Source organism: Lissotriton vulgaris, chromosome 3_2 (assembly GCF_964263255.1).
Source record: "Lissotriton vulgaris chromosome 3_2, aLisVul1.2, whole genome shotgun sequence".
NCBI lineage: Eukaryota > Metazoa > Chordata > Amphibia > Caudata > Salamandridae > Lissotriton > Lissotriton vulgaris.
The window spans coordinates 189014396-189039293 of NC_141690.1; the positions used below are offsets into that span (position 1 = coordinate 189014396).

Below are 24898 nucleotides of genomic sequence, written 5' to 3' on the forward strand. Positions count from 1 at the left end.
ACCACGCAATACCCCACTCAACCACGCAATACCCCACTCAACCGCGCAATACCCCACTCAACCGCGCAATACCCCACTCAACCGCGCAATACCCCACTCAACCGCGCAATACCCCACTCAACCGCGCAATACCCCACTCAACCGCGCAATACCCCACTCAACCGCGCAATACCCCACTCAACCGCGCAATACCCCACTCAACCGCGCAATACCCCACTCAACCGCGCAATACCCCACTCAACCGCGCAATACCCCACTCAACCGCGCGACCCCCACTCAACCGCGCGACCCCCACTCAACCGCGCGACCCCCACTCAACCGCGCGACCCCCACTCAACCGCGCGACCCCCACTCAACCGCGCGACCCCCACTCAACCGCGCGACCCCCACTCAACCGCGCGACCCCCACTCAACCGCGCGACCCCCACTCAACCGCGCGACCCCCACTCAACCGCGCGGACCCCACCTCATCCGCGCGGACCCCACCTCAACCGCGCGGACCCCACCTCATCCGCGCGGACCCCACCTCAACCGCGCGGACCCCACCTCATCCGCGCGGACCCCACCTCATCCGCGCGGACCCCACCTCATCCGCGCGGACCCCACCTCATCCGCGCGGACCCCACCTCATCCGCGCGGACCCCACCTCATCCGCGCGGACCCCACCTCATCCGCGCGGACCCCACCTCATCCGCGCGGACCCCACCTCATCCGCGCGGACCCCACCTCATCCGCCCCGACCCCGCGCGGTGCAGTGCACAATAGGTCTCGCATTAGGAAAGTTGGAGCTATTGGTTTTGTAAATGACAAAGCCCTTTATGTTTTTAAAATGAAAACAAAAATAAAAGGCATTGCTATTTGCAATTGTAATAGCTCCAACTTTCCTACTGCGAGACCTATTGGCAACGCCAGTGCTTGTTTTAATTGTCAGACACTGCAGTTTTATTAAACGCATAGGCACCCACACTATGGGGAAACAGCCTTGACAACAAGCATTTAACCTCGTTGTACCTTTACCACACATTTTTTATCATGCATATTTTTACCGCGAATATGCATTTACAATGCGTGCCAATACCACGCATTTAAGGTAAGTTGTGTGGTCTCCCCCCAAAAATACATTGTTTTTAAATCTAAAACCAATGTGTGCTAAAAAGTGGGTGGCAAAGGCATACGATGTCTTACCTGCGTTGTACAGTCGCACAATCCCCCACTACACACACTGATCGAAGGACTCATTAACAGATCTTATTCCATTGTAGCTCCAGTTTGAATGATAAAGGAGGCTTGCATCTCGACGCACAGCTTGCATAGACAGTTCTTAACAAATGAGGGATACACAGTTCTTTCAAAGAGCTAGGGGTACAGAGCTTAGTATTAAGACAAGGTTTGGCAAAAAAAGGCTCTTAACAGCATTTTCATTGGCAGTTTTTATAAGATCTTAGACAGGCCTATTCTATTGTATAATAGTTTCATTACCAGCAGAGAAATGCGATGGGTGAAAGCTTCATCCTACTCCGAAACCTCTGACTTTAAATGTACCCAGCTCGGGAGAGTCATAGTACGCTTGCACCAATAAAGTGTTTGCATTTTTATACTTCATTATATTCACTGCATCTACCTCATGAGAATGAAAGGCTGAGTCGGTGCTGCTTGGTTTCGAAACTTGTGAACATCAGGTTACACACCGATCTCAGGAGCAAGTACTTAACTCACACCTTAAGTAACAAAGTGATATTTGTAAGAAATTGGGCTGTTGGTTGACTGGACCACAGAGCTCAGTGGCGTAGCTAACCGTGGTGCAGCAGGCACAGTGGCACTAAGAAAGAAGCATTTAAGGTGTCCACTGCTCCCTAGTTATAGCTGTTTATTTATAACCAAACCAGAAGTTATGGCAGTCCTTTCCTTACTTGGCTTCGGGGCGCATGGCACTCTCGCCACTCCTCTGATAGAGCTCCTTGTTCCACATCAGGCATGCAGTCGCTTAAATTCATATCTAGGTAGCCCCACAGAGAAAAGAACTGCATAATCCAGTTTAGCCTTTAATAGGTGAACCACCCATTGTGAACATTACCTTTGTGATGTAGTGGCAGTAAACTCCTTAGTTGCATTATCTGAAGACAGACCATCCTGGAATGTATGTCCAGATCTCCAACCTAGAGAGATTCCATATGCACATGTTTTGCAAATGTGATTTTGTGGTACTACTTATTCCATTTGTGAAGTCCTTAAGTTCTTAAGAAAATAGACAGTTCTTGGCAACCGTAGACCTCTATTGGCCCACCACTAGGAATTGGAAAATTGGCATGTGTCTTCAGTGGCGGCTGATGAACTTTCAAAGTGGTGTAGCGTAAGAACAAATCCTGGATTAGCATGTGCTTTCAATAAACACAATTCTGCCAACGTGCATTTGAGCTCCTACCACTCCCTGGGGGAAAAAAACGGTAAAATTGTGGACTGTTATCACACATTGTAAAATAATGTTGGCAAAATGAACTCACAGTGCCCTCTCTCCATGCTGTGCCAACCACAATCCACACGTACAATGACCCGCATATGCTGCATGGCGGACATTAGGTACAAGTGGACATGTTGTGTACATGGGGAAAGGAATTTGAGCATTCATATGTGTGGTTGTAAAGGGTTTAAGATGCTTGGCTAGACTTCCTCCTTGGTGCAGTCTGTCCTGTTGTGTTCCTTTTCTCTTCTCTTGTTCTTTCAGTACCTTTTCTCCAATGCCTCCCAGTTTCCATTCTATTTTACATGCCTTCCTTCCCTCTGGTGGCTGAAGAGACTAATGGATTTACACTAGTAACTTGTGTTTCACGTCAGAGACAGAGGTTTGATCCAAGTGGGTCACACAACTCTTCATGTTTCTGAGGGGCCGGAATGGGTATCGCTGAATAGGGTGACAAAACACACCTGTTACTCACCAGCAAGATGCCCCAAGAGGAGAATGTATTCTTTATATATACACATTTTTGTGTCGTCTGCTTTCTGATGCTTCTGATTTTGCACTTATAACAGAAAATGCAAAGCTACAAATACCATAAAACAGAGGAAAAACAAATGAATTACGTACAAGTGGCTAGTTACAATTTAAGTCTCACACAGCTATCCAACCTCCTTCCAGTTTTTCCTCTGGCTCCCTTCTAGTCCTTTTCTTCTCCTCGTTTGCTGTATACTTGTTTCTCCCTGCCTCTATAACTCTCATTCAACTTTTCCATTTTTCATCGCCTTACTTCTAGACTCCAGGGATGGAAAAATAGTTTTTCAGGTGCTACACGATTCAGGAAAAACAATCACATGGCAAACTGGTAGTAAGCTGGACATGTTACACTTCACTTGACTGGCGACATATTTAAGCCATCTTGCTCTATGTATTGTATCTGACCTTCGGTGCCTCTAGTCTGTAAGGTGTGCCCATAAAACCACTTACTGTGCAAATCTCACATATCAAAAAGAGGAACTGTGCATTTGGTTTCAAATGTTAGCTTTAGGATCAAATGAATACTGTCTCTCTCCCTCTGACGGACAACAATGGATACCAAAAATATGACAATTGGCTTGACCTCAGATAATGTTGTTACCAAATCCCTCACTTACAGGATAACATTCATACCTGCATGTTTTCGAAGAGGCCAGCACCAGACAGTGCATGCTGTTTGTTATATTTGAGGTTCGGTCCTAACCATACCCATTACCCCGGGGCGCATGAACAGTTTCTGTTTGCTTCCAGCCTTTGAAGGCAGGGCAGTTCCCACAGATGGCCTGCGACGCAAGTGAAATGAACGAACAGAAACGAGTCAACAGGTACACAGCACAACTTCAACTAAACCGAAGCTTTCTCAGTGTATCCGTTTACACCATGTGACCTCGTGTCACTGGTGACGCCTTTCACTCGCACAAAGACCCGCCCTGTTACCTCCTCTTCTCTACTTACTTTCCCAACTTATCGCAGTGAGTTGAGGGGCCAGGGAGACCCTGTGATGGGTTAGGAAATGTGCACCCTTGTTTATTGGCATAGTACCTTTGGTAGGGTCAGCCTTTGCTAAAATCTCGCCCTGAGCTTAGGCGGAGAGAAATCTGGCGCCCCTTGCTGATGGTAGTGAATTAAATGAGTCAGGAGAGGGTCTCTTTTGTGTCCACTGGTCCGTCCCTGGATGAGATGGGGCGGCTACTGAGCACAAACATCCCTAGCATAGCTGCTTCATGCAGATGATGGTTTTGTTGCAAAGCTGCAAGTTTCAGATTCGTTTGTGCGACATTTTCATTATTTCAGTGTAATTATGAGTGACATTTCAACGACTATGAGTGACCCTTTCTGGCGAGCAAAATCAAGCAAGGAAGACGAGGGAAACATATGAATACCAGAAATTATACCCATTTTATATGTGCGCTCACATTCAATTGAATTTTTATTGTCTTACACACTGTGACACTCACTGACAACTTGAAGTGGCTCATAGGTATTTTATACTTTCTCCTTCTGTTCTTGACTGGGCAGCGTGACTGGTGCGTTGGCGACTCCAGGGCATCCCAAGATGCTCGCCACAGCCAGTGACCCTCATTGCAATTTCAGCTCTCTGTCCTCAACTCCTGCCCCTGCAACCGGACCTGACTCTGTGACGGTCAGCGACGACCCGGGCGGCGTGAAGAATGGCCTCCATGTCACTTTCCCGGCCACCGGGCTCTGATAATTCGCTGCCGGCAGTGGGCGGGTGGGCCTTTATAGATATTATTAAGCCCCACAGCCACGCCCACAAAGTGTGTCACACAACCTGACTGGAGCATGCCCCGTCCGGCTGTCTCAGTAGTAGCTAATTGGGCACCACCCCAGGCTGGGCCATGACGTCAGGCTGTCTGACTCCGGGCGTCGCTGGAAATCAATGAACAATTGAGATACATTGTAGTAGCACCCACTGACTGTGAGCCAGCTCCGCTGCTGGGAGTGCCCCAAGCCTCCGGACTCGGGAGCAGCCCGTGCTGGCCACAGGCGTGCGCTGCCACCTGCCACACTTAGTTTTCGTTTCGTTTCAAGAACTTTTACTTCGGTCACTAGGACCATAAAAAGCAGACAAGATAATAAAACAACATACATTTTAGATCACTAAATGCATCATTAAACAGAAAGAACACTCCACAGAAGAAACAGATACAATTATTAAAACATATAAGGGAAATATTGTTAACAGTTTGGATGGGTCAAGGAGCCAAGGGGTTAGAAGAACGACGATGGAATATATCAGTTAATATGTGCAGTCGGCGAATGTCTAGAGAAATAGCAGCAATATTTAAATACATACTTTAAAAGAAGATTTACACTATTTACAATAAAATCCATTTGGTCAAAAGTAAACCTATGTACAAAATAATATGGGACTAGAAACCAATATCTTAAACGGCACTCTAGAAGTCAGGTATACAGTTATCCTACCGATGCACGTTTTAAGGTGTTATTTTCCATTTGAATAAAAGCCCATCTTCTTCGCCAAGTCGTGTTTAAATATCTTGAGACAGCAAACACAATGGATTTAGATGTATCCTATTTTAAAACCCGAAAAGCCTCTCTACAGTGGTTAAAACCCAAATTACGGCAAAGCGGTACAAGCCAGTACCGCCTCGCTTGCTGGTAACCAGGGCAGAAAAAAAGGATATGCATTTCTGTTTCATCTTGTGTAATGCATATAGGGCAACCCTGCACTTTCTGCCCGGCCCATTTGTTGATGACCACACATACTGGCAAAGTACTATATCTAAACTGTAGATATAATTTGTTTGCAACCAAAGGCAAAATATCTTCCAGAAAGGTTTCTAGCTCGTAGTTGTCCTTAACTTTAAGAAACTGTGTCGTGAGGGAACCCAATTTCGGATTTGTCTGTATAGTTTCGAGCTTTAAGGTACGGTGAGACTTGGGTATTGAGGCACGGGAGACTAGGGTGCTAGTGATGTCTGGAGTACTCCACAGGGAAGGTTGGCCAAGTGTTTCACACTCGTATTTCACATGAGCAAACCAGGGGACCCTTTTTAGCAACCCTGGATAGGATAAAAGCTCTTTGGTCTCTACCTGATATGCTGCTAATTCAGGAGTTGCCCAAAGCCTTCGCCAGAAGGTTAATGGTTTCAGGGCAATTTCATCTTCAATTAGCAGGATACCCAAATCTAATCTTAAAAGAATTAGCGGGGTAGCCATTGTTAAACCCGTTATTTGTCTTAGGAATCTGTTCTCAACTACAGCTAAGGTAGAAGACGAACAGTGCCCCCATAGTTCTGCCCCATAAAGAGAGGCTACACGCTCTTGGGCCCTATACATTTCTAGCGTGGGACAAATGGGGTTAAAGGGTGATTCCCTTGCTAATTTGGCTATACTCCCGGCAATCTGTGGTAGCTTGAGCTTAGCCTTGGCTATTTGAGGCACCCACTGCATATCTTCAGACAGGGCTACACCAAGATATTCAAAGACAGACACCCTTTCCAGACATGAACCATTCAGTTGTGTGTGTGGGGGGGGGGGGGGGGAGCGTGTTGTCTTAGGAGGGTTGACAATCATAAATTTGGTTTTTGTGGTATTTATCGTCAAACCCCTAGTGCTACAAAATGAGGCAAAGCTATCCAACATCCTCTGGATGCCCAGCGATGTTTTTGAGAGAAGGAGAGTATCGTCAGAAAACATCAATGCTTCCACCTTGGTGTTTGCTAACTTTGGGGCATCATTATTTGGTAGCTCTGCCAGAATTGGGATTAATGCGTTGACAAAGAGGCAGAACAGGGTCGGTGCGAGCACGCAGCCCTGTCTTACACCTCTGCCAACCGGGAACCTATTGCTCAAACTTCCCCCCCTTCCACTCCTAACTTTGGCATAGTTATCATGCAACTTCATCAAGATGTCGAGTAAATATGAAGGAATCCCCAGATCTCTTAATACCCCCCACAGTTTGGGTCTGGGAACAAGGTCAAAAGCAGTTTTCAGGTCCACGAATATCAAGTAGAGGCTTCCACCCTCCATTAATACGGTCTTCCAGGTGATTAGTTGGAATCTAAACACCTGGTCCAGTGTGGAGGTGTTTTTCCTAAATCCTGCTTGATAGGGGCTGATGATGTCATGCTCTTCCAACCAACCCTGGATTCGATCCAATGGTACCTGAGCAAACAGTTTTTGAGTGACATCAATCAAACTGATCTGTCTATAGTTTGCTGGGTATAATGGGGAACCCTTTTTGAAGATTGGGACAATTTCGGCCCCGGCCCAGGTATTGGGGATAGGCATACCGTTCATAATGGCGTTAAACAAAACCGAAAGATAGGGGCCCCAAATCATCGGTTCGTCCCGAAACATGTCTCCAGGGAGTTTATCCAACCCTGGTGCCTTTCCGGCTGGAAATCATTCTATTGCTGAGATGACCTCTTGGAGGGTAATCCTTTCAAGACTACCGTTAACCTGTCTGCCCAGTGGTGGCTCATGGGCTCCTGCACTTGCATTATCAAGGGGCAACATACCCCTAGAGTCTATTTGAAGGTCCTTTTCAAATTCATTTGCGTACAGAGCTGAGAAATGCTCAGTCCACACTTCAGCTGGGAGATTAGGTTCACATACAGTGGTGCCCTCCTCAGACCCCGTCCTGATTATCGACCAGAATGTTTTCATATCCCGAGTCAGTAGGGCAGATGTAATACTTAGCCATTTGTCTTCTTCCCTGGCTAATTTTGCACTTAAGACAACTGCTTTATAGTCAGCCTTTCTGCTTTTTACCACAACTACAGCTAAGGTAGAAGACTAACAGTGCCCCCATAGTTCTGCCCTGTAAAGAGAGGCTCCACGTGCTTGGGCCCTATACATTTCTAGCACGGGACTAATGGAGTTAAAGGGTGATTCCCTAGCTAATTTGGCTATACTCCCGGCAATCTGTGATAGCTTGAGCTTAGCCTTGGCTATTTGAGGCACCCACTGCATATCTTCAGACAGGGTTACACCAAGATATTCAAAGACAGACACCCTTTCCAGACATGAACCTTTCAGTTGTGGGGGGGGGGCGTATTGTCTTAGGAGGGTAACCTTTGATGGCCTCCAGCAGTGCTGTCTTAGCTTTACGACATTTATCATCATACCAAGAGTATGGTTGATCATTGGTTCTCTTAGTTCGACTAATCGGATTTAGGATATCAGCTAAATCAACAACAAGCTGGTTATGAAGTGGTACGACCAAGTCTTGCTTGGGAGAGTTAGTTCCATTAACCTCAAGCGTGGATAGTTCCTGTAGTATTGTAATAACCATTTGATAAAGCTCTAACAGTTTCTCCGGGGACTGTTTCACTGCCCCCCATTTTCTCCTTCTCCTGTTGTTGGTCAGAGTTAGTCTGTCATCTAATGGAGTCCCAATAGGGGGGGCTATACCAGAATCTGGAACCCCGAAGAATAGGGAGAGGGCGATATGGTCACTGTCCATTCGTACAATAACCTCCAAGTCCTTCACCCGGTGCCAGGACCTGCACTCAACCAGAATATAATCTATTTGGGAGGCCTGGCCAACTCTATTAAATGTCGGCCTACTAGGTCTCTCTGAGGGTGTATGGCCATTGCAAGCCCTCAGCGAGTGGGTTAATGCAATGGCATTCATTTGTAGGACCAAAGATGACCAGGCTTTAGGAGGGTACGTTTGGGGGGGGGGGGGGGTGGTCAGGTATAGCCCACTGCAAATCCTCCTCGTTAGAAATAGCCTCAGCTGTGCCTATGAGGGGTTCGAGGTGGCAATTTACGTCTCCACCAATTATCAGAACCGAGCTAGGTAGCTCCCTCGGAATAAAGAGAGCAGCCCGTGCTGGCCACAGGCGTGTGCTGCCACCTGCCATACTTAGTTTTCAGTGGTGCGCTACTGTCTGTGACAGCTGAGACATGCATTATGTGTGACAATGTATTTCCATACGGTGATGCTGAGCAGCCGCTGAAATGCATTAGTTTAACTCCTGATGTGTGGTACTTTGCAGGACTGTTGTGTGCCAGCAGGGGGTCAGAGAGTAAAGGGTGGGCAACGAAGAGAGCTAAAGGGGTATTAAAAACATCTGCTGTTTGATGATGAAGGACTAAAACCACTTTAAACTGGCAAATCAGACCGAAACGAACAGGCAGGAACATGGATAAGGCTGGAGCAAGATAAGGGTGATGCTTATGACATAACCTCAATGCACACAGCTCCATGCACCACTCAGAAAATTTACGCCTTGGGCCCAGCTCGCTCATGCTAAAGGCTGGACCTGACCTTGTGCCGCACAGGGCTTCAGTTTAAAACGCCCAGGTTGAGCTCAGTCAGCAAGAGTATCCCATATCACAGGAGGGAGTGGCCCTACCGCCTGGCTGGCTGGTGAGGCGGGGCTGAAACCATACCCACCCTGTACTCAATCAATCAATCATTATTTTATTCGATTGGCTTTAGCATCATTAAAGTACAGTAAAACAATCACACAAATATATTATGAGCTTCAATTAGTATAATTAAATAAGTACTATGCAATTCAAACTCAAGCATAAGCTTAATACACTGCTATTAAAAATCTCAACACATACCAACAAACAGTGACATTTTCTAAAAATTGTAGAAATAAAAGGGCAGGTCTCGCTTGTTTAAAATTCAGATGTGCAAATAATGGGCGTATATACTTATGACGCAAATTGGCCCATTTAAGGCAAATTAATAAGATGTGTAAAATGTCTAGTGCAGAAGACTTACAACAGGAACATACAGGAGGGTATTGTGGCCTATGCCATCCTGCTACAAGCTGCTGGAACATATTCAGTCGAAAATATATTAAAATCTTCTATGGTTCACTGGCATATCCAGTCATAGATACAATTCTGTTCTAGCACTACATTTTAACATAGCATGATGTACGCAACAGTGTTTACGGTGTGAGTCTTGCAGTCTGAGTTCTTGTATATACACAAAATATACTTTTTTGACTTCTGAAATGACTGATTTGGTTATTTTCTCAGGTGAGTTAAAAACATGCAATAGGCCCAGATTAGACAGGGTAGTTTTTATATAGCTCAACCATGGTATACGCGAACTAAAATTCAGACTCAAACAGTCTCTTAATAGTAATCTATTAAATTCAGATCTTTTTTAGTTCATATAGAGCACCATAATAGTATCGGGCACAGGCGTATATAGTAAACCAAATAACCTGCCTCTATCTCTTCATAAACTATTTCTGCTGGGTCATTCTGTGGGATGCGTAACAATTTCCTTAGGTATTTGTTTACTGCCGTTTTTGTTACAGTAGATTTGTTACCCTAGATTTCTGCCCCATAAGTTACAGTTGGGACACACTTAGCGTTATAGAGGTGTACTATGGACTTTGTGACTGGGACCTAAACGCCTGGAGAAAGCATCCAAACTAAAAGCTACCCTGTTAAAGGATTTAGTGTGTGATTTCAAATATGGCGCCCAGGTCAGTCTATCATCCAACAGTACACCTAGGTAACTAAACCTATCCACCTTACCTATATTGTTTTCTTTTATCACATATTTTCTAGTCTTGATGCCTATGGGTCCTAAAGTCATGGTGAACGATTTGGTGAAATACATTTCATAGTCCCGAGTTTTCCATAAATTCATAAAATTGGTTCAATAAAGATTGCAGGCCATTAGCTGTCCGGAAAATACGAACGGTATCATCTGCGTACAACAAGGAGGGTATCGTTCCACGTCCTATCTTTGGGATGTCTTTACAATTATCCCTTAAAAACCAATCAAATTGATTTATATATCAAATGAAAAGAAAAGGAGCTAAAATACAACCCTGACGGACCCCTCTCGCCACTTTAAAGTGCTTAGTGCATTCTCCTGATGGGCCATATCTTACCATCGCCTAGAGCCGTGTATGTAGGCTGTGCAAAAGCGCAGCTATGGCTTCATCAAGCCCTTTGCTTAGATCTTACAACTGTGTCAAATGCTGTTCTGCGGTCCATAAAGGCTAAGTATATACTTTTTTTTTTAGCCACCCTATACTTGTTAACTATGAGATATAGATTCAAGTTCTGTTCAATCATGCCACGTCCCTGCCTGAATCCATAATGTATATCTGATAGAATAATATTATCATTAGCCCAATCCGTTAGACGCTTCAACAAAGCCATACCCAACACCTTTACTTCCGCATCAATCAATGAGATCGAATGATAGCACGCTGGGTCAGCGCGGTTCCCCTTTTTAAAAACCGGTATTATGATCGATTCCTTCCACGAAACTGGAATGTGATCACGAGCTGCGGCATTCTGATGTTGCGAAACCAGCGGTGCCGAAAGATCTATACATGATTTTAAAAGGTCACCTGGAACCCCATCTAAGCCCGGTGCCTTCCCTGCTGACAGTTCATTATGTTTTCCCTCACCTTTTTCAGTTCAAAGTGGACAATATTTTCTGTTATAGGGCAGACAATAGTTGTATAATCACAATCTCCTGCATATATGCGACCAAAATGTTCTTCCCAGATATAGTAGCACTTAAGTCTACTACTGTGCCCTCATTAAATAGTGTTAGATTTACTACCCTCCAGAAGTCTGCACTATTCTTCGGGTTGCATGCCTCCTTAAGCTTATCCCAGGCTTTTCTCTTCAGGGCATCTAGTCTTTCCTAACGGGCTAGCGCATAAGCCTGCCTGGCCGCTTTGACTGCACATGTCAGCCTCGTTGTAGATTTTAATGCTACCATCAGATCTTTATTGGCCTTTGAACAATTCTTGTCGAACCATTTAGGACCTGAACTAATAACCTTAACAGCATATCTGGTCAGGGCTCGCTGAGTCTCTTTGTAGATTGTGGAAAAGAAATCGCGAATGGCCAGATCATATGCATCTATGTTCAAACAGGCCTCAAATTTGCTACTACACTTCTGGACCACATTCCTTAAAAAGTCCTCCGGGAGTACTTTCCCCCCAACTAATCCACCTCCCTTGAGATGTGGTAATTAACAGGTCTTTATGGATGTTGGTCACCTTTTCTTCAAGATCATTCCAACTAAACTTTCCAGTTATCAGGTTATGATCACTAAAAGTACTCCAAACTATTTTAAAATCTTCCATATACAGAAGCAAGTGAGCAGACGCCGAAATTCTGTAAATCCTGGGCCAGGCACATGCGCGCTGCTGCATGTGCTTGCCAAAAAGTGCTTTGACTCGAGAGTGAGAGAGATCTTTCTGTCAGTCTCTGCAGTACAACTGAGTGTGCTTAGTTTAAATTAGAAACCAGGAAATAGGGGGGGGAGAGGCCAATACACTCTTATGTATGAGCCGCCTTTGTGTGTTATGAAAATTGTGGGTGCTATTCCGGCAAACCCTGTTGCCATAAAATGTTCATGTTGGGCGACTTGCTTGGTCTATGTACACATATTTAAACCGCTGCAGATCAGTTGATCTGGAAATGCAATTGTTGTATTGTCAGGTACTTAACAATCAAAAGTTTCATTTTTCAGCCTATGTTCATAGATGCAATTTATATTCCTGTGCCATATGCAAAGTGAATATTTAGCAGTGGTGGATTATGAAATATTTGTGCAAGTTATGGTGCTTAAACTGTTGTATAAACGTGCTTAGACATGTGGTTAAGGAAGGGTTTTATTTTCTTAAAAATAATCTGTTATACTTTCGTAAACCTCTCAAAGTGTTACGGATGCACTTTGTTAAAGAAGCACTGCAGTGTAGAAAAACAAAAGAAAAGTAAAAAATGTGGCAATTAATTATAAAGTAATGCAGGTGCGTTACTTAATAAATTGCCTTTATGTATGTCTCTCCTACTCAGGGTTGAGAAAGGAGTTGTACATTAACATTTATACTACCAGGACTTACATAGTGGCCAGTGGCGTCATTCTTGAGAGAAAGGGGAGTGAGACTGATTATTTACCAAGAGGACATTTTGATCATGGATCAAAGCAGGTTATGCTTGTTGGAGTACACAGGGATTATAGTCGGGTTACTAGAGAATTTAGGGTTTGTTGTAAACAGAGAAAAATCATGTACGGTGCCTAGTCAGGAGACTCAGTTATGGGGTGAATACAGTAGAGGGGGCTTTAAAACTTCCAAGGGAGGAATTGAAGAGAATAAGGAAGGAGTTGAAAAGAGTACCATCTCTGCGGAGAATTTCTTTGAGGATGCTTGCTCGTGTGGTTGATCTTCTATCATCAACGAAACAGACTATTTTACCAGGTCCTTTGAATTATCGGGCTTTACAGAGATTGAATGCCATGCATCTAAGACATGGTTTGAGGTATTCTCAGGATTTAAGACTCCTGGAAGAGGTGAGGCAAGAGTTGGAATGGTGGATGTGAAACATGAAGGCATGGAATGGGAAAGCGATCTTGGGAGAGAACCCAGAGTTAGTAATAGAATCGGTTGCAAGTTAAGGTGGCTAGGGTGCACGGTGTGGTGCAGTTTCAGCAGGAGGTCGTTGAACAGACGAGGAGAACAGGTTTCACATACATTGTCTGGAATTGTTTGCAGGTTTATTTGAAATCAAATGTTTGATGCAGAAGAAGGTAAGTTGTTTGATGCTGTTGCATATGGACAATGTCTCAACAGTTCAGTATGTGAACAAGTTAGGGGGTCTGAAATGAAAGGATTTGGCAGATTTAGAAAGGTGTTTTGGAGTATTGTCTGACTATAACCTGAGGGTGCAAGCAGAACATAGCAGGCCAGTCAGCAAGTCACTGAGTGCTCGGCGACTCAGAGTACTTGAGTTGTAGACCTGCCTCACCAGAAGATCTCAGTAGGGACTTTTTCATTTCTGAAGAATAATTAAACCTGGAAAGTTAGGTGGAGGAGCTGCAGACAATGGACTGACACTCCTGAGCTGATGTGGAATATGTTGTTTTTCCTGATGTGTTTCTTAGTTTGCTTTTGTGTTTTAGAACATTTTTCTAACAATATAACTATTTTTGTCTGGGTGGTTCATGCCTATCATTGATGATCACTTTTAGTGGAGGAAGCCTATACTGCTATAACGTTTTTGGTTTTTCAGCAACATATTCTATAACGTTTTCAGAGACTACACCATTCCCACTACATTTAGCTATAATGTGTAATATTGTATGTGTTCGATGAAGATTATTGAGTTACTTCTTTGGGCCATCTTAACAGACTATTGATTGGAGCGATACCACCTGGATATGGCTTATCGAAGAGAAAGTAACAAGGGCAGAAGATGTTTCTTATCCTAAGATTGAAGGAGTTAGGATGTACCATTAGCCGTACATTAAGGCCACTCTAAATTGAATAGGATTTGCTTGAAAGAGAACTTCAAACTGTGACAAGAAACTGGGTGACACAATGGTGGAATGGTGTAAGTATGATTATAACAAGAAAGTTTGCAAAAATGAGACTCTTTCCATCGACTGCTTGGTTTGCTGTTGAAAGCTCCTTGAAATGGACACATTATCACACTAGAAAACAGCTCAGGGATCACAGTGCTGCTATCACGTGCTCACATTTCTCCAATGTATTACTAATATGCATATTTTGGCTGCAGCACTCGTTTGTGAGATCAGAGTTCATCCGGAGATCCTCCTCCTCTTCAGGCTCCCAAGGGTTGAAGAAGTCACTCATGCAGAGTTAGATTGCCCGAACTCTAAAAGGATTTGTTATCTGCTCAGTTGTGAAACACTCCGCTAAAAAAATTGATAACGTGCGGAGGGCCAGCGGGTCACTATTATGTAAAAGCGAAAGCAGTACAGAGGAGTGTGATAAAAACCTAGTTGAGGATGTTATAAAGATGAACAACATTCGCAAGGGAGAGATATGGGCCTAATTTGAGCCAGGTGTTGCCGGTGGGGCCCACCGCGCTAATTTATGGTGACCAGCACTTATTTTTTCCTCATTAGTCTTTGAACCCAGTTCAGAGCAAGAAAAATACACACCAGATTGAAGGAAGAGAAAGACGTAAAAACTGTGACAAAGGAAGAAAGCAGGAGTTTGTGAGTGAGATCGAGGCAGCAAGCGTCTGGTGGTGGATTGAAGAGGTCTGCGGTACATCCAAAATTACGCATCCTTGGTAATCCGCACTCCAATATTCAATATCGCCGGACGCAGGCTTCTGAGCAAATGTTAGGCACAGACGCTTGTTCTTTTGCAAATGAAGCTCTGTATATTAATCAAACCAGGGGCAGATGGCAAGAAAGATCTTCAGCAGGCACAATCTGATGCTTTAATAGCAAACCGTTGCACTGTTAAAGACCATAACCGCGTTGAGACGTGCATAGATACTTCATTATATTGGTGCTGGACGTTGGGGTGGGATCAGCAGGTGCTGGAGGGCATCTGTAGTCTAGATGTGTTCTAAATCGGGGTGGATATTATTATTTTGTTAGTCAATGTTGCCTTCTGCTCGATCATGACGTCTGCATTATGTGACGTCTAAAGGATGCTGTCAGATATAGTTAATTACCTCTTGAAAAAAGGTCAAAAATATGAAAGTAAAAACTATAATGACATGTTATTAATAAATAAAAGTGCCAGGTAAGTGCAATAGCTATATCCTAAAGGTAAGAGTAAAATGTTTTAAAAAAACAGGAAAGGAAAGTGCTAGATTTAAGTAAATAAAAAAAAAGAGGGATGCAAAAATGCCCCAAAAACTAACTCAATCCATAGTTTGGGCACAAGCAATTAAAAATAGAGGGTCAAGAAAATAAAATACCCCAAGATGAATACTGATGCCAATAACGGCCCTGACATTATAACATGGTACTGTTTATTGGTTTATCTTTTTTCACCTGTGCTGAGAAACATCTAAGAATGAAAGATTCATTGTTTGGTGGAACTACTGTTCATTACTTGGTCACTAAAGTGTGTTTTATCTCACCCCTCTCTTTTCATAAAGCGATGAGTTCTGCCAACTGCCTTGGAGTGTGAACGGCTCCATGGTGGTTTTGAGGGTACACATGTGTTTCAAGCACTGTGTAGTTCTCTCATTTGCCAGTTGCAGAGTTGTCCTGTTTAAATGCCAGAAAACCAAGTATGTAGATCACAGTGGCGGCTGCTGGCAACAGAAAGTGGTGCGGCAGCGCAGGAGGAAATAAAAATTAAAAAACAACACGTACCTGCCACTGCTGCTTCCAGGCCCGCTGTTGGCCGCCTCAGCGCTCCTCTACTCCCGGTGGCCACACAGCACAGGCTAATAGACTCCCCACCCAATCCAGATGGTGCTTTCATGCTATTATCTAGCATGAGAGCAGCGCCGGGATTGGTAGAGGGGGCTGTTTAACCCTCGCTCAGACACATAGAGTCTGTGTCTTTTCTCCACCCTGCTGTACAACACTACTGGTTTGGAGACATCTAAGTGTGCATGTCAGTTCGGCCATCCTAAGACGGCTGGCCAAACCAACATGCACACTTGCAGTTCCCACCACTCCTCTCATCTGCCCACGGAGGATGGCCCAGTCTCGCCCTGCTCTACACGCGCGGCATCAGCTCACACAGTCAGGGAATAAAAAAAAAATATATTTTTTTATTATTATTTAATTTTTTTATTTGCTGGGGCTGAACAGTGGGGCGATGCTCCTACACCATTCCAGAGGAAGTGCAGCGGTTAGATTACCGAAGGCCCACTCTGCTACTGTGCACCATAAATTTTCAGTGCAGCTCCATTCATCCATCTGCTGGTTTATTTCCCACTGGCCCACCACTGACAGGCAGAGTCCAATCCGAGGAGGGGATTGAGTTTTGGAAGGTAGTGGGCAGGTCTGTGAAGAGAATTAGTGAAATGTAGATGTGGAAGGGGTGTGAAAAAGGGTTCTGCAACGCCTGAGAGTGCTCTGTCAGTGCTAAAAGAGGAAGTCTCTGATCAATAAAGCATCTTAATGGCATGTGAAGGTGTAGCGCGAAGTAGGGTATGTCTGAAAGTTACTTAGTGGAGTTTTGCTCCCTGAGCTGTGCGATCAAGTAAGGTATCTGCAGCAGCAGGTAAACCTGCACAATGGACCATAAATCAGTGTGCCATATTGAACTCTAAAGCCTACATGTATCTACACAGCAAACATGGGTCAAAACCTGTGATCCCCAATACCACGTAAAGGGCCTGTATTTTTATGGGTGCCACATTCATCCATCAAATCGGTAGTACAATCGGTCTCTTTAAGACAGAGAAAAAACAGTGATCTATTTTCCGTGCTCTATGACACCTATAGTGTGTGTGTAAATGTAAATGTATGTATACTTGTAGAGCGCACTATCACCTTACAGGCATTCTGGCGCTGTATACCGCTGTGGAACCCTTCCTGGCTTTCCCTCTGAGATGCCCCCTACTGGGCACCCCCAAGGTGAGGCCAGGCATCCTTAGCGTTGTGGGGGCCGTTGTGGAGATTAAGCAAGCTATTGCCCAGAGTTGCAGAGTGGGACCCATGATTAGAGTAGGCACCGAGGCGAGAATTATTGAGTCCGTGGACATTGAGCCCAAGACCCTGCCGCGTCGGGAATTGAACCCTGGTCCCGGGTCAGACCTCTGCATCAGGGTCTGCCGCTTCTAACCAGTGAGCCACACTTCTCCATAGTGGCGTATGTTGTTGCTGCGATCTGTATGTTGGCAGGGATGGTCTGGCTTTTACATTTAAGTTCCTTTCAGGTGGGGAGATGGGATTGTTGGACCAGGGAAGGAGACATGTAGTGCTTAGTAGCTATAACTCAGTAATGATGCTCACCGGAGTAGTTTGCTAAATAGGGCTTCAATGCCTCGTCGGGGATATTAAGTGCTGCATTAATGCAAACACAATACAATACCTGAAGGAACACCGGATCGTTAGGCAGCAAAGGCAGGTTTATTGCAGTGTTCAGTCCTAATTGCACAGTGTCTTCCACAGTGACAGTAATTGTATAAGAACTCTACTCTGTACATTGAATCCAATATATATGTGTATTATTTGTGACAGCTGCCCATTTATCTCTAAGGACCCTATTCTATAGAGCCAGAAGACGAAAACACTGGAGGCAATTAACATTGATGTGCCCTCGTTTTCCTTTGTAGTCCATCTCAGACTGTGTTGAGTGCAAGTATGTGTTCTGTTCTTTGTAACTCATTGTTCTGTTTGCACTGATCTGCATTTTGTGAAGTGCTGTTGTGGTTTGCTATTGACGAGAATTGTTGCAGCATTTCTTTTGTATTGCCATGTAAGAAGGATTTGCTACCATTGCTTCACTCATCTTTTTGTTGTCTTCAGTTCATTTTGTTTTCATGTGCTTGTTTTCAGTTCTCAGGATGGCTTACGCGATTCCCCCCTCAGCTCCATCTCCAGCAGTGACTATGAGAGTGTTTCTGTCACTACATGTAGTCTCTCCAGCATTTACACTCTGAGGTACTGTAATCATACCACGTTACACAAAGCACTGTGCCCAAGTGTTATCATTATGCTTATGAACTTCTCTCATTTTTGGTTGGCAGTCGTTGAGAGCACAGGAACCCTTCTTTCTCTATCTTCACCCCTCCTAGCTTCTTTTCATGTACTACCCTCTCTGAAACTTCCCTACAGTCTTAAAATCACCTCTCCCACTGAGTCTTTCTTCTTCTTCTATTTAGTCTTTTTTCTTCCCTTACTTCGTCTTTTTTCCATAATTGTCAGCGTAACCGCGTACGATGCTTCTAATTGTGAACCGCATTGGCTTCACGTTCTATTGTAGCTGGTAAGCCCTCCCTATTATTTTGAAAGAATCAACAATATCTTTGAAAAGTTTACTTTATGCCCATCTTTGAATCATTTATTTTGTACATTTTTCGTAGAAAGCTACAGCAATTTCGTCCATGAGCATTACTATTTTTTGCGAAAAATGCTACCAACTGAGCGCCTACATCCCTTTCAAGACTAAACAACATTATGGCTTTTAAGTGACTACAAACATTTCAGATCATACTGTTGTAGGGTATGTGTCAGGTTGTCAGTGTCTTTGTTAATTTTCTAGGAATTAAAGCACAGCAGTAGTTCTATGTAGTTCACTTTTTGGGAAATGTTGATACTTTGATGGTTGATCCTGTTTAATTTTGTATTCACGTGCCGTGCTTCAATTTCGTTTACCACATGCAGGTGTGTCTGTTCTGTAAACTCACTCTGACACCCCCCTAGGTCGTATCCACATTAAGAAAGTTGCAGACTTTTACCCAAACTATAGTGTGTGCTATGGGGCAAGATAGGTCTAGTCAAAAACTGGAACAAATCGGTTGGTTTATAGATTTTTTCTTAAATGTTTGTTTACCTATAAACTGCATTAAACATTTATATTAAGCGGATTTTCCATCATAGAGAGTCTGCTTTTCTCTTTTCTTATCCTGTGCACCTTTGAGGCAATTAATTCATTTTCAGTCTTTAGGCGAATTTGTCTTCATTTTGAGCGTTGCACAGTTCTCAACTGAAAAAGCAGGTCCCTGTTTGTTAAAGACATCGAACAAAATTGTTAACATCTGAAACATAAAGAAAGCTGGACTCGATCGAAATTAAGTGACATAATATGGCATCAACAGTTCTATAATATGGCATCAACAGTTTAAGTAACTTTCCCAACATTTTGTAATGCCTGTAAAAGCCATAGTACTTGCCAGAGCATTAGTATTCCCACATAAATAGCATTATGGTGGTTGACAGTGGGGAGCTGTAAGAGCCTTACAAACCTACTCTATATGATTTCTTCTGAGTATCTTCTCTGAAGCGCACCGGCAGGTACCAGAGAAGCTCCATGTGCTCCAATCGTGAACTGAATGTACAAGTGATATCTTTACAAAAGCGTTAAAATAATTCACAGGATTCGGAATGGGTACATTTCCTAAAATAAATAAACGCCATATATTTCGAGGTACATACATATTAATATCTGGTATCCCTATTTATGTTTATTTTTTAAGTTTAGAGTTCTTTTGAAAGAAACTTTTTGGTTAAACCAATTTAACCAACTATATAATCTTTCTTTATTACTTCAAAGTTTAGGAAGGAAAAAAGAAACTGTCAAATTGTTCCAAGTGATGTGGAAGAAATTCTTAGAATATTTCCTGTCTGCAGAACAGTGGGATTATCGTCTCTACACTTTGGTTATACTATAATCTGTCAAAATGTAACCTGCTGGTTGACTGGTTTTCAGCATAATCATCTCACTCTTTAAAACGTATACTTCTAAAGATAGTTTTTGTGGCGTCAGTGAGGTCCAAAAAGCAGATACTGTTCATTTAAATCAAGTGAGCATAAATGGCCATGCACCAAGAGAATTTCACATGAAATCAGTGGTGGTGCTGGCGAGATGAGTGACCAGGGCGTGTTGTAGGATGGGCCAAGCACTCACCGCAGGTGCCTGACAAGACGCCCTCCGCATGTGAGCCAAGTGACTTTAGACTCTGATGATACAAAGGGATATGCAAGAGAGTGAATAGTAGATAACAAAGCAAAACCCAAAGTAAAGGGACAAGTGGCAGTGGCAATGAATTTATAGCTCATGGATGTCCTGGTTTACCAGTGCATGCTGGGGGATCGAGTAAGGTGTCATTAGTGAGTCGCTCTTAGCTTTAGTATTAGGAGAGTTGTGCAACGATGGGAGGCAGTGGTACTCGTCTCATGAAAGTAGTACTTTCTCGTGCTATTCACACCCTTTCCCCAGACACCTGATGGGGCGCACAGAAGGTGGTGGACAGTGTCTCATGGAACCAGAGATGCTCAGAGAGACCTCCTGAGTGACGGCCTTTAATGAGTGGCGGCTGGCATGGATCAGGGGTGGCGGGTGGAGGGCGGGGGGTAAAGAAAAAAAATAAAACGTACCTTCTTGCTTTATCTTGTCTCACCTCCGTCATCTCTGTATGCCGTCCCTCTGCTAGACCGGAACAGGAAGCACCCAGACTCCCCTGACCAATCACAATGCTGCAAAGCAGCATTGTGATTGGTCTGAGTGCTGTGGTTCGACACTCAGACAGAGAATGGTAGCCTGGGCATGTTCTCCTCCAGGTTGTAATGCAGCCTGGGTGGACAACATGCAAAGTGTGCATGACTGTTTGGCCAATCCGAGAGGGCTGTTCAAACAGTCATTGCACACTATCAAAGTGCCCACCACTCCTCCCCCCCCCCCCCCCCCCCCCCCCCTGCTCTGAGAGAGGACAGCCCCACCCCGTAAAGACGCCTCAGCAGGAACAAATAAAATGATAATAAGGAGTTATTATCATTTTCTTTCTCTTTTTTTCACACTGCTGAAAGCAGTGGGGTGACGCTCCTCCACCTTAGCGGAGGAGCCGCCACCGAATGAGGCGGCTTGTTAAGCACCCAAGGCCAGGTCATAGTAGTACGTGATGTGGCACCAAACTCATGCAGGTTTATTTACGAGGGAGCTGTTGACTCCATCGGCTGGACATTAGTTTTCAATGACTTGCATTGTTTTGTTGTTTGGGACACATACATGCCTTCCACAGCAGCTTGTGTGGTGTGCACAAGCAAAGGGTTTCCTGGCATAAGTCAAATAGGTGATCATATCCAGCTAGAACATTTGAAGCAGATGTGCCCAGCATATTTAGTCTGTCTTCCATTTAGTTTAATGTACTTCAATGTACTAATTGTGTTTTTCCAATGGCTTGTACACCTATCAAATCCAAAGTCAAGATTTTTTTTGTAACTCCTAGGGTAAGTGTTGCCGATAAATGGAGGAACACATCTATGTACAAACCATGAGTGCAAGGCCAAATAATTTGTGAGGGGTTGTGTGAAAAAAAAACTTGGTTTCAAATACAAATGAACTCTTGCATGCGTTTTAAGAGACTTAGAGGGGGAAAGAGCAGTATGTGCTGCTATTTAAATCGGAAGAGCAGCTTGTGCCACCATTCAAGTCATAAGAGAAGCCATGCACCTGGCCCTCGCCTCAGTCCCCGCATACCTCATATTCGAGCCGGAGGACGTTCCTTCTCCCACCTCGCCGCAAAAGCCTGGAACGACCTCATCCACCTCCAAACCTCCACCTCCCTCGCTAAATTCAGGAGCAGCCTCAAGACCTGACTGTTCGAATAGCCCCACCCACTCTACACCTGGATACCCCTCGGGTGATTTGCATGCTCTACAAATTCGGATTGACTGATTGATATGTGCTGCCATTCAAAGTACAAGAGAAGCGTTTCGCCATTTAAATCACAAGAGCAGCATCAGCATGTACCACCATTTAAATTTCAAGAGCAGAGCGTGCTGCAATTTAAATCGCAGGAACACAGTGCGTCGCTAATTAAATCGCAAGAGCAGCATACACTGCCATTTAAATGACCAGAGCAACATTTTGCTGACATTTAAATCACAAGAGCAGTGTGTGCCACCATTTAAATCACAAGAGCAAAGTGTGCCGCCATTTAAATCACAAGAGCAGTGTGTGCCACCATTTAAATCACAAGAGCAGGGCTCGAGTTGGGGTACCACGCAGGTGGATGGCGTCCCCCCACTTATTTTACAGGGTGGACGCCGTCCCCCCCTGCCAAACAGCTGGACTTCACCTATTTGGCCTTTCTGGGACGAGATCAGAGCCACCTTTCGTGACGTCACTTCCTGTTGTGACGTCACTTCTTGTGACAGCGTCCCACCACTTTTTTTTAGGACTTGTGCCCTGCACAACAGCAACGTGTGCCACCATTTAAATCACAAGAGCAATGTGTGCCACCATTAAAATTACAAGAGCAGTGTGTGCCGCCATTTAAATCACAAGAGCAGTGTGTGCCACCATTTAAATCACAAGAGCAGTGTGTGCCACCATTTAAATCACAAGAGCAACGTGTGCCACCATTTAATTCACAAGAGCAGTGTGTGCCACCATTTAAATCACAAGAGCAACGTGTACCACCATTTAAATCACAAAAGCAGTGTATGCCACCATTTAAATCAAAAGAGCAACTTTTGCCACCATTTAAATCACAAAATCAGTGTGTGCCACCATTTAAATCACAAGAGCAACGTGTGCCACCATTTAAATCACAAGAGCAACGTGTGCCACCATTTAAATCACAAGAGCAACGTGTGCCACCATTTAAATCACAAGAGCAGTGTGTGTCACCATTTAAATCACAAGAGCAACGTGTGCCACCATTTAAATCACAAGAGCAGTGTGTGCCACCATTTAAATCACAAGAGCAACGTGTGCCACCATTTAAATCACAAGAGCAGTGTGTGCCACCATTTAAATCACAAGAGCAGTGTGTGCCACCATTTAAATCACAAGAGCAGTGTGTGCCACCATTTAAATCACAAGAGCAACGTGTGCCACCATTTAAATCACAAGAGCAACGTGTACCACCATTTAAATCACAGGAGCAACATGTGCCACCATTTAAATCACAAGAGCAACATGTGACAACATTTAAATCACAAGAGCAACATGTGACAACATTTAAATCACAAGAGCAACGTGTGCCACCATTTAAATCACAAGAGCAACATGTGACAACATTTAAATCACAGGAGCAACGTGTGCCACCATTTAAATCACAAGAGCATTGTGTGCCACCATGTAAAACACAAAAGCAACGTGTGCCACCATTTAAATCACAAGGGCAACGTGTGCCGCCATTTAAATCACAGGAGCAACGTGTGCCACCATTTAAATCACAAGAGCATTGTGTGCCACTATGTAAAACACAAAAGCAAAGTGTACCGCCATTGAAATCACAAGAGCAGCGTCTGCTGCCATTTAAATCACAGGAGCAGTGTGTGCCACCATTTAAAACACAAAAGCGTGTGCCGCCATTTAAATCACAAGAGCAACGTGTTCCACCATTTAAATCACAGGAGCATTGTGTGCCGCCATTTAAATCACAGGAGCAACATGTGACAACATTTAAATCACAGGAGCAACGTGTGCCACCATTTAAATCACAAGGGCAACATGTGACGACATTTAAATCACAGGAGCAACGTGTGCCACCATTTAAATCACAAGAGCAGTGTGTGCCACCATTTAAAACAAAAAAGCAAAGTGTACCGCCATTGAAATCACAAGAGCAGCGTCTGCTGCCATTTAAATCACAGGAGCAGTGTGTGCCACCATTTAAAACACAAAAACGTGTGCCACCATTTAAAACACAAAAGCGTGTGCCGCCATTTAAATCACAAGAGCAACGTGTGCCACCATCTAAATCACAAGAGCAACTTGTGACGACATTTAAATCACAGGAGCAACGTGTGCCACCATTTAAATCACAAGGGCAACATGTGACGACATTTAAATCACAGGAGCAACGTGTGCCACCATTTAAATCACAAGAGCAACGTGTGCCACCATTTAAATCACAAGAGCAACGTGTGCCACCATTTAAATCACAAGAGCAACATGTGACAACATTTAAATCACAGGAGCAACGTGTGCCACCATTTAAATCACAGGAGCAACGTGTGCCACCATTTAAATCACAAGAGCAACGTGTGCCACCATTTAAATCACAAGAGCAACATGTGACAACATTTAAATCACAGGAGCAACGTGTGCCACCATTTAAATCACAAGAGCATTGTGTGCCACCATGTAAAACACAAAAGCAACGTGTGCCACCATTTAAATCACAAGGGCAACGTGTGCCGCCATTTAAATCACAGGAGCAACGTGTGCCACCATTTAAATCACAAGAGCATTGTGTGCCACTATGTAAAACACAAAAGCAAAGTGTCCTGCCATTGAAATCACAAGAGCAGCGTCTGCTGCCATTTAAATCACAAGAGCAACATGTGCCACCATTTAAATCACAGGAGCAACGTGTGCCACCATTTATATCACAAGAGCATTGTGTGCCACCATTTAAAACACAAGAGCAACATGTGCCACCATTTAAATCACAAGGGCAACGTGTGCCGCCATTTAAATCACAGGAGCAACATGTGCCACCATTTAAATCACAAGAGCAACGTGTGCCACCATTTAAATCACAAGAGCAACATGTGACAAC

At 44.1% G+C, this 24898-nt stretch overlaps 1 protein-coding gene across 3 annotated transcripts in view; it reads left to right on the forward strand.

Annotated features, from left to right (window-relative positions):
- Positions 1 to 24898, forward strand: part of ZFYVE28 (zinc finger FYVE-type containing 28) — an 826377-nt gene that overhangs the window by 656213 nt on the left and 145266 nt on the right. For 2 of the 3 annotated variants that reach the window (XM_086964197.1, XM_086964196.1), the window contains exon 9: positions 18222 to 18326. The exons of the other annotated variant lie outside the window; for it this stretch is intronic. In XM_086964197.1, coding sequence (XP_086820323.1) covers positions 18222 to 18326 — 105 coding nt within the window. The remainder of the gene's footprint in view (positions 1 to 18221; positions 18327 to 24898) is intronic. 3 annotated transcript variants of the gene reach the window in all.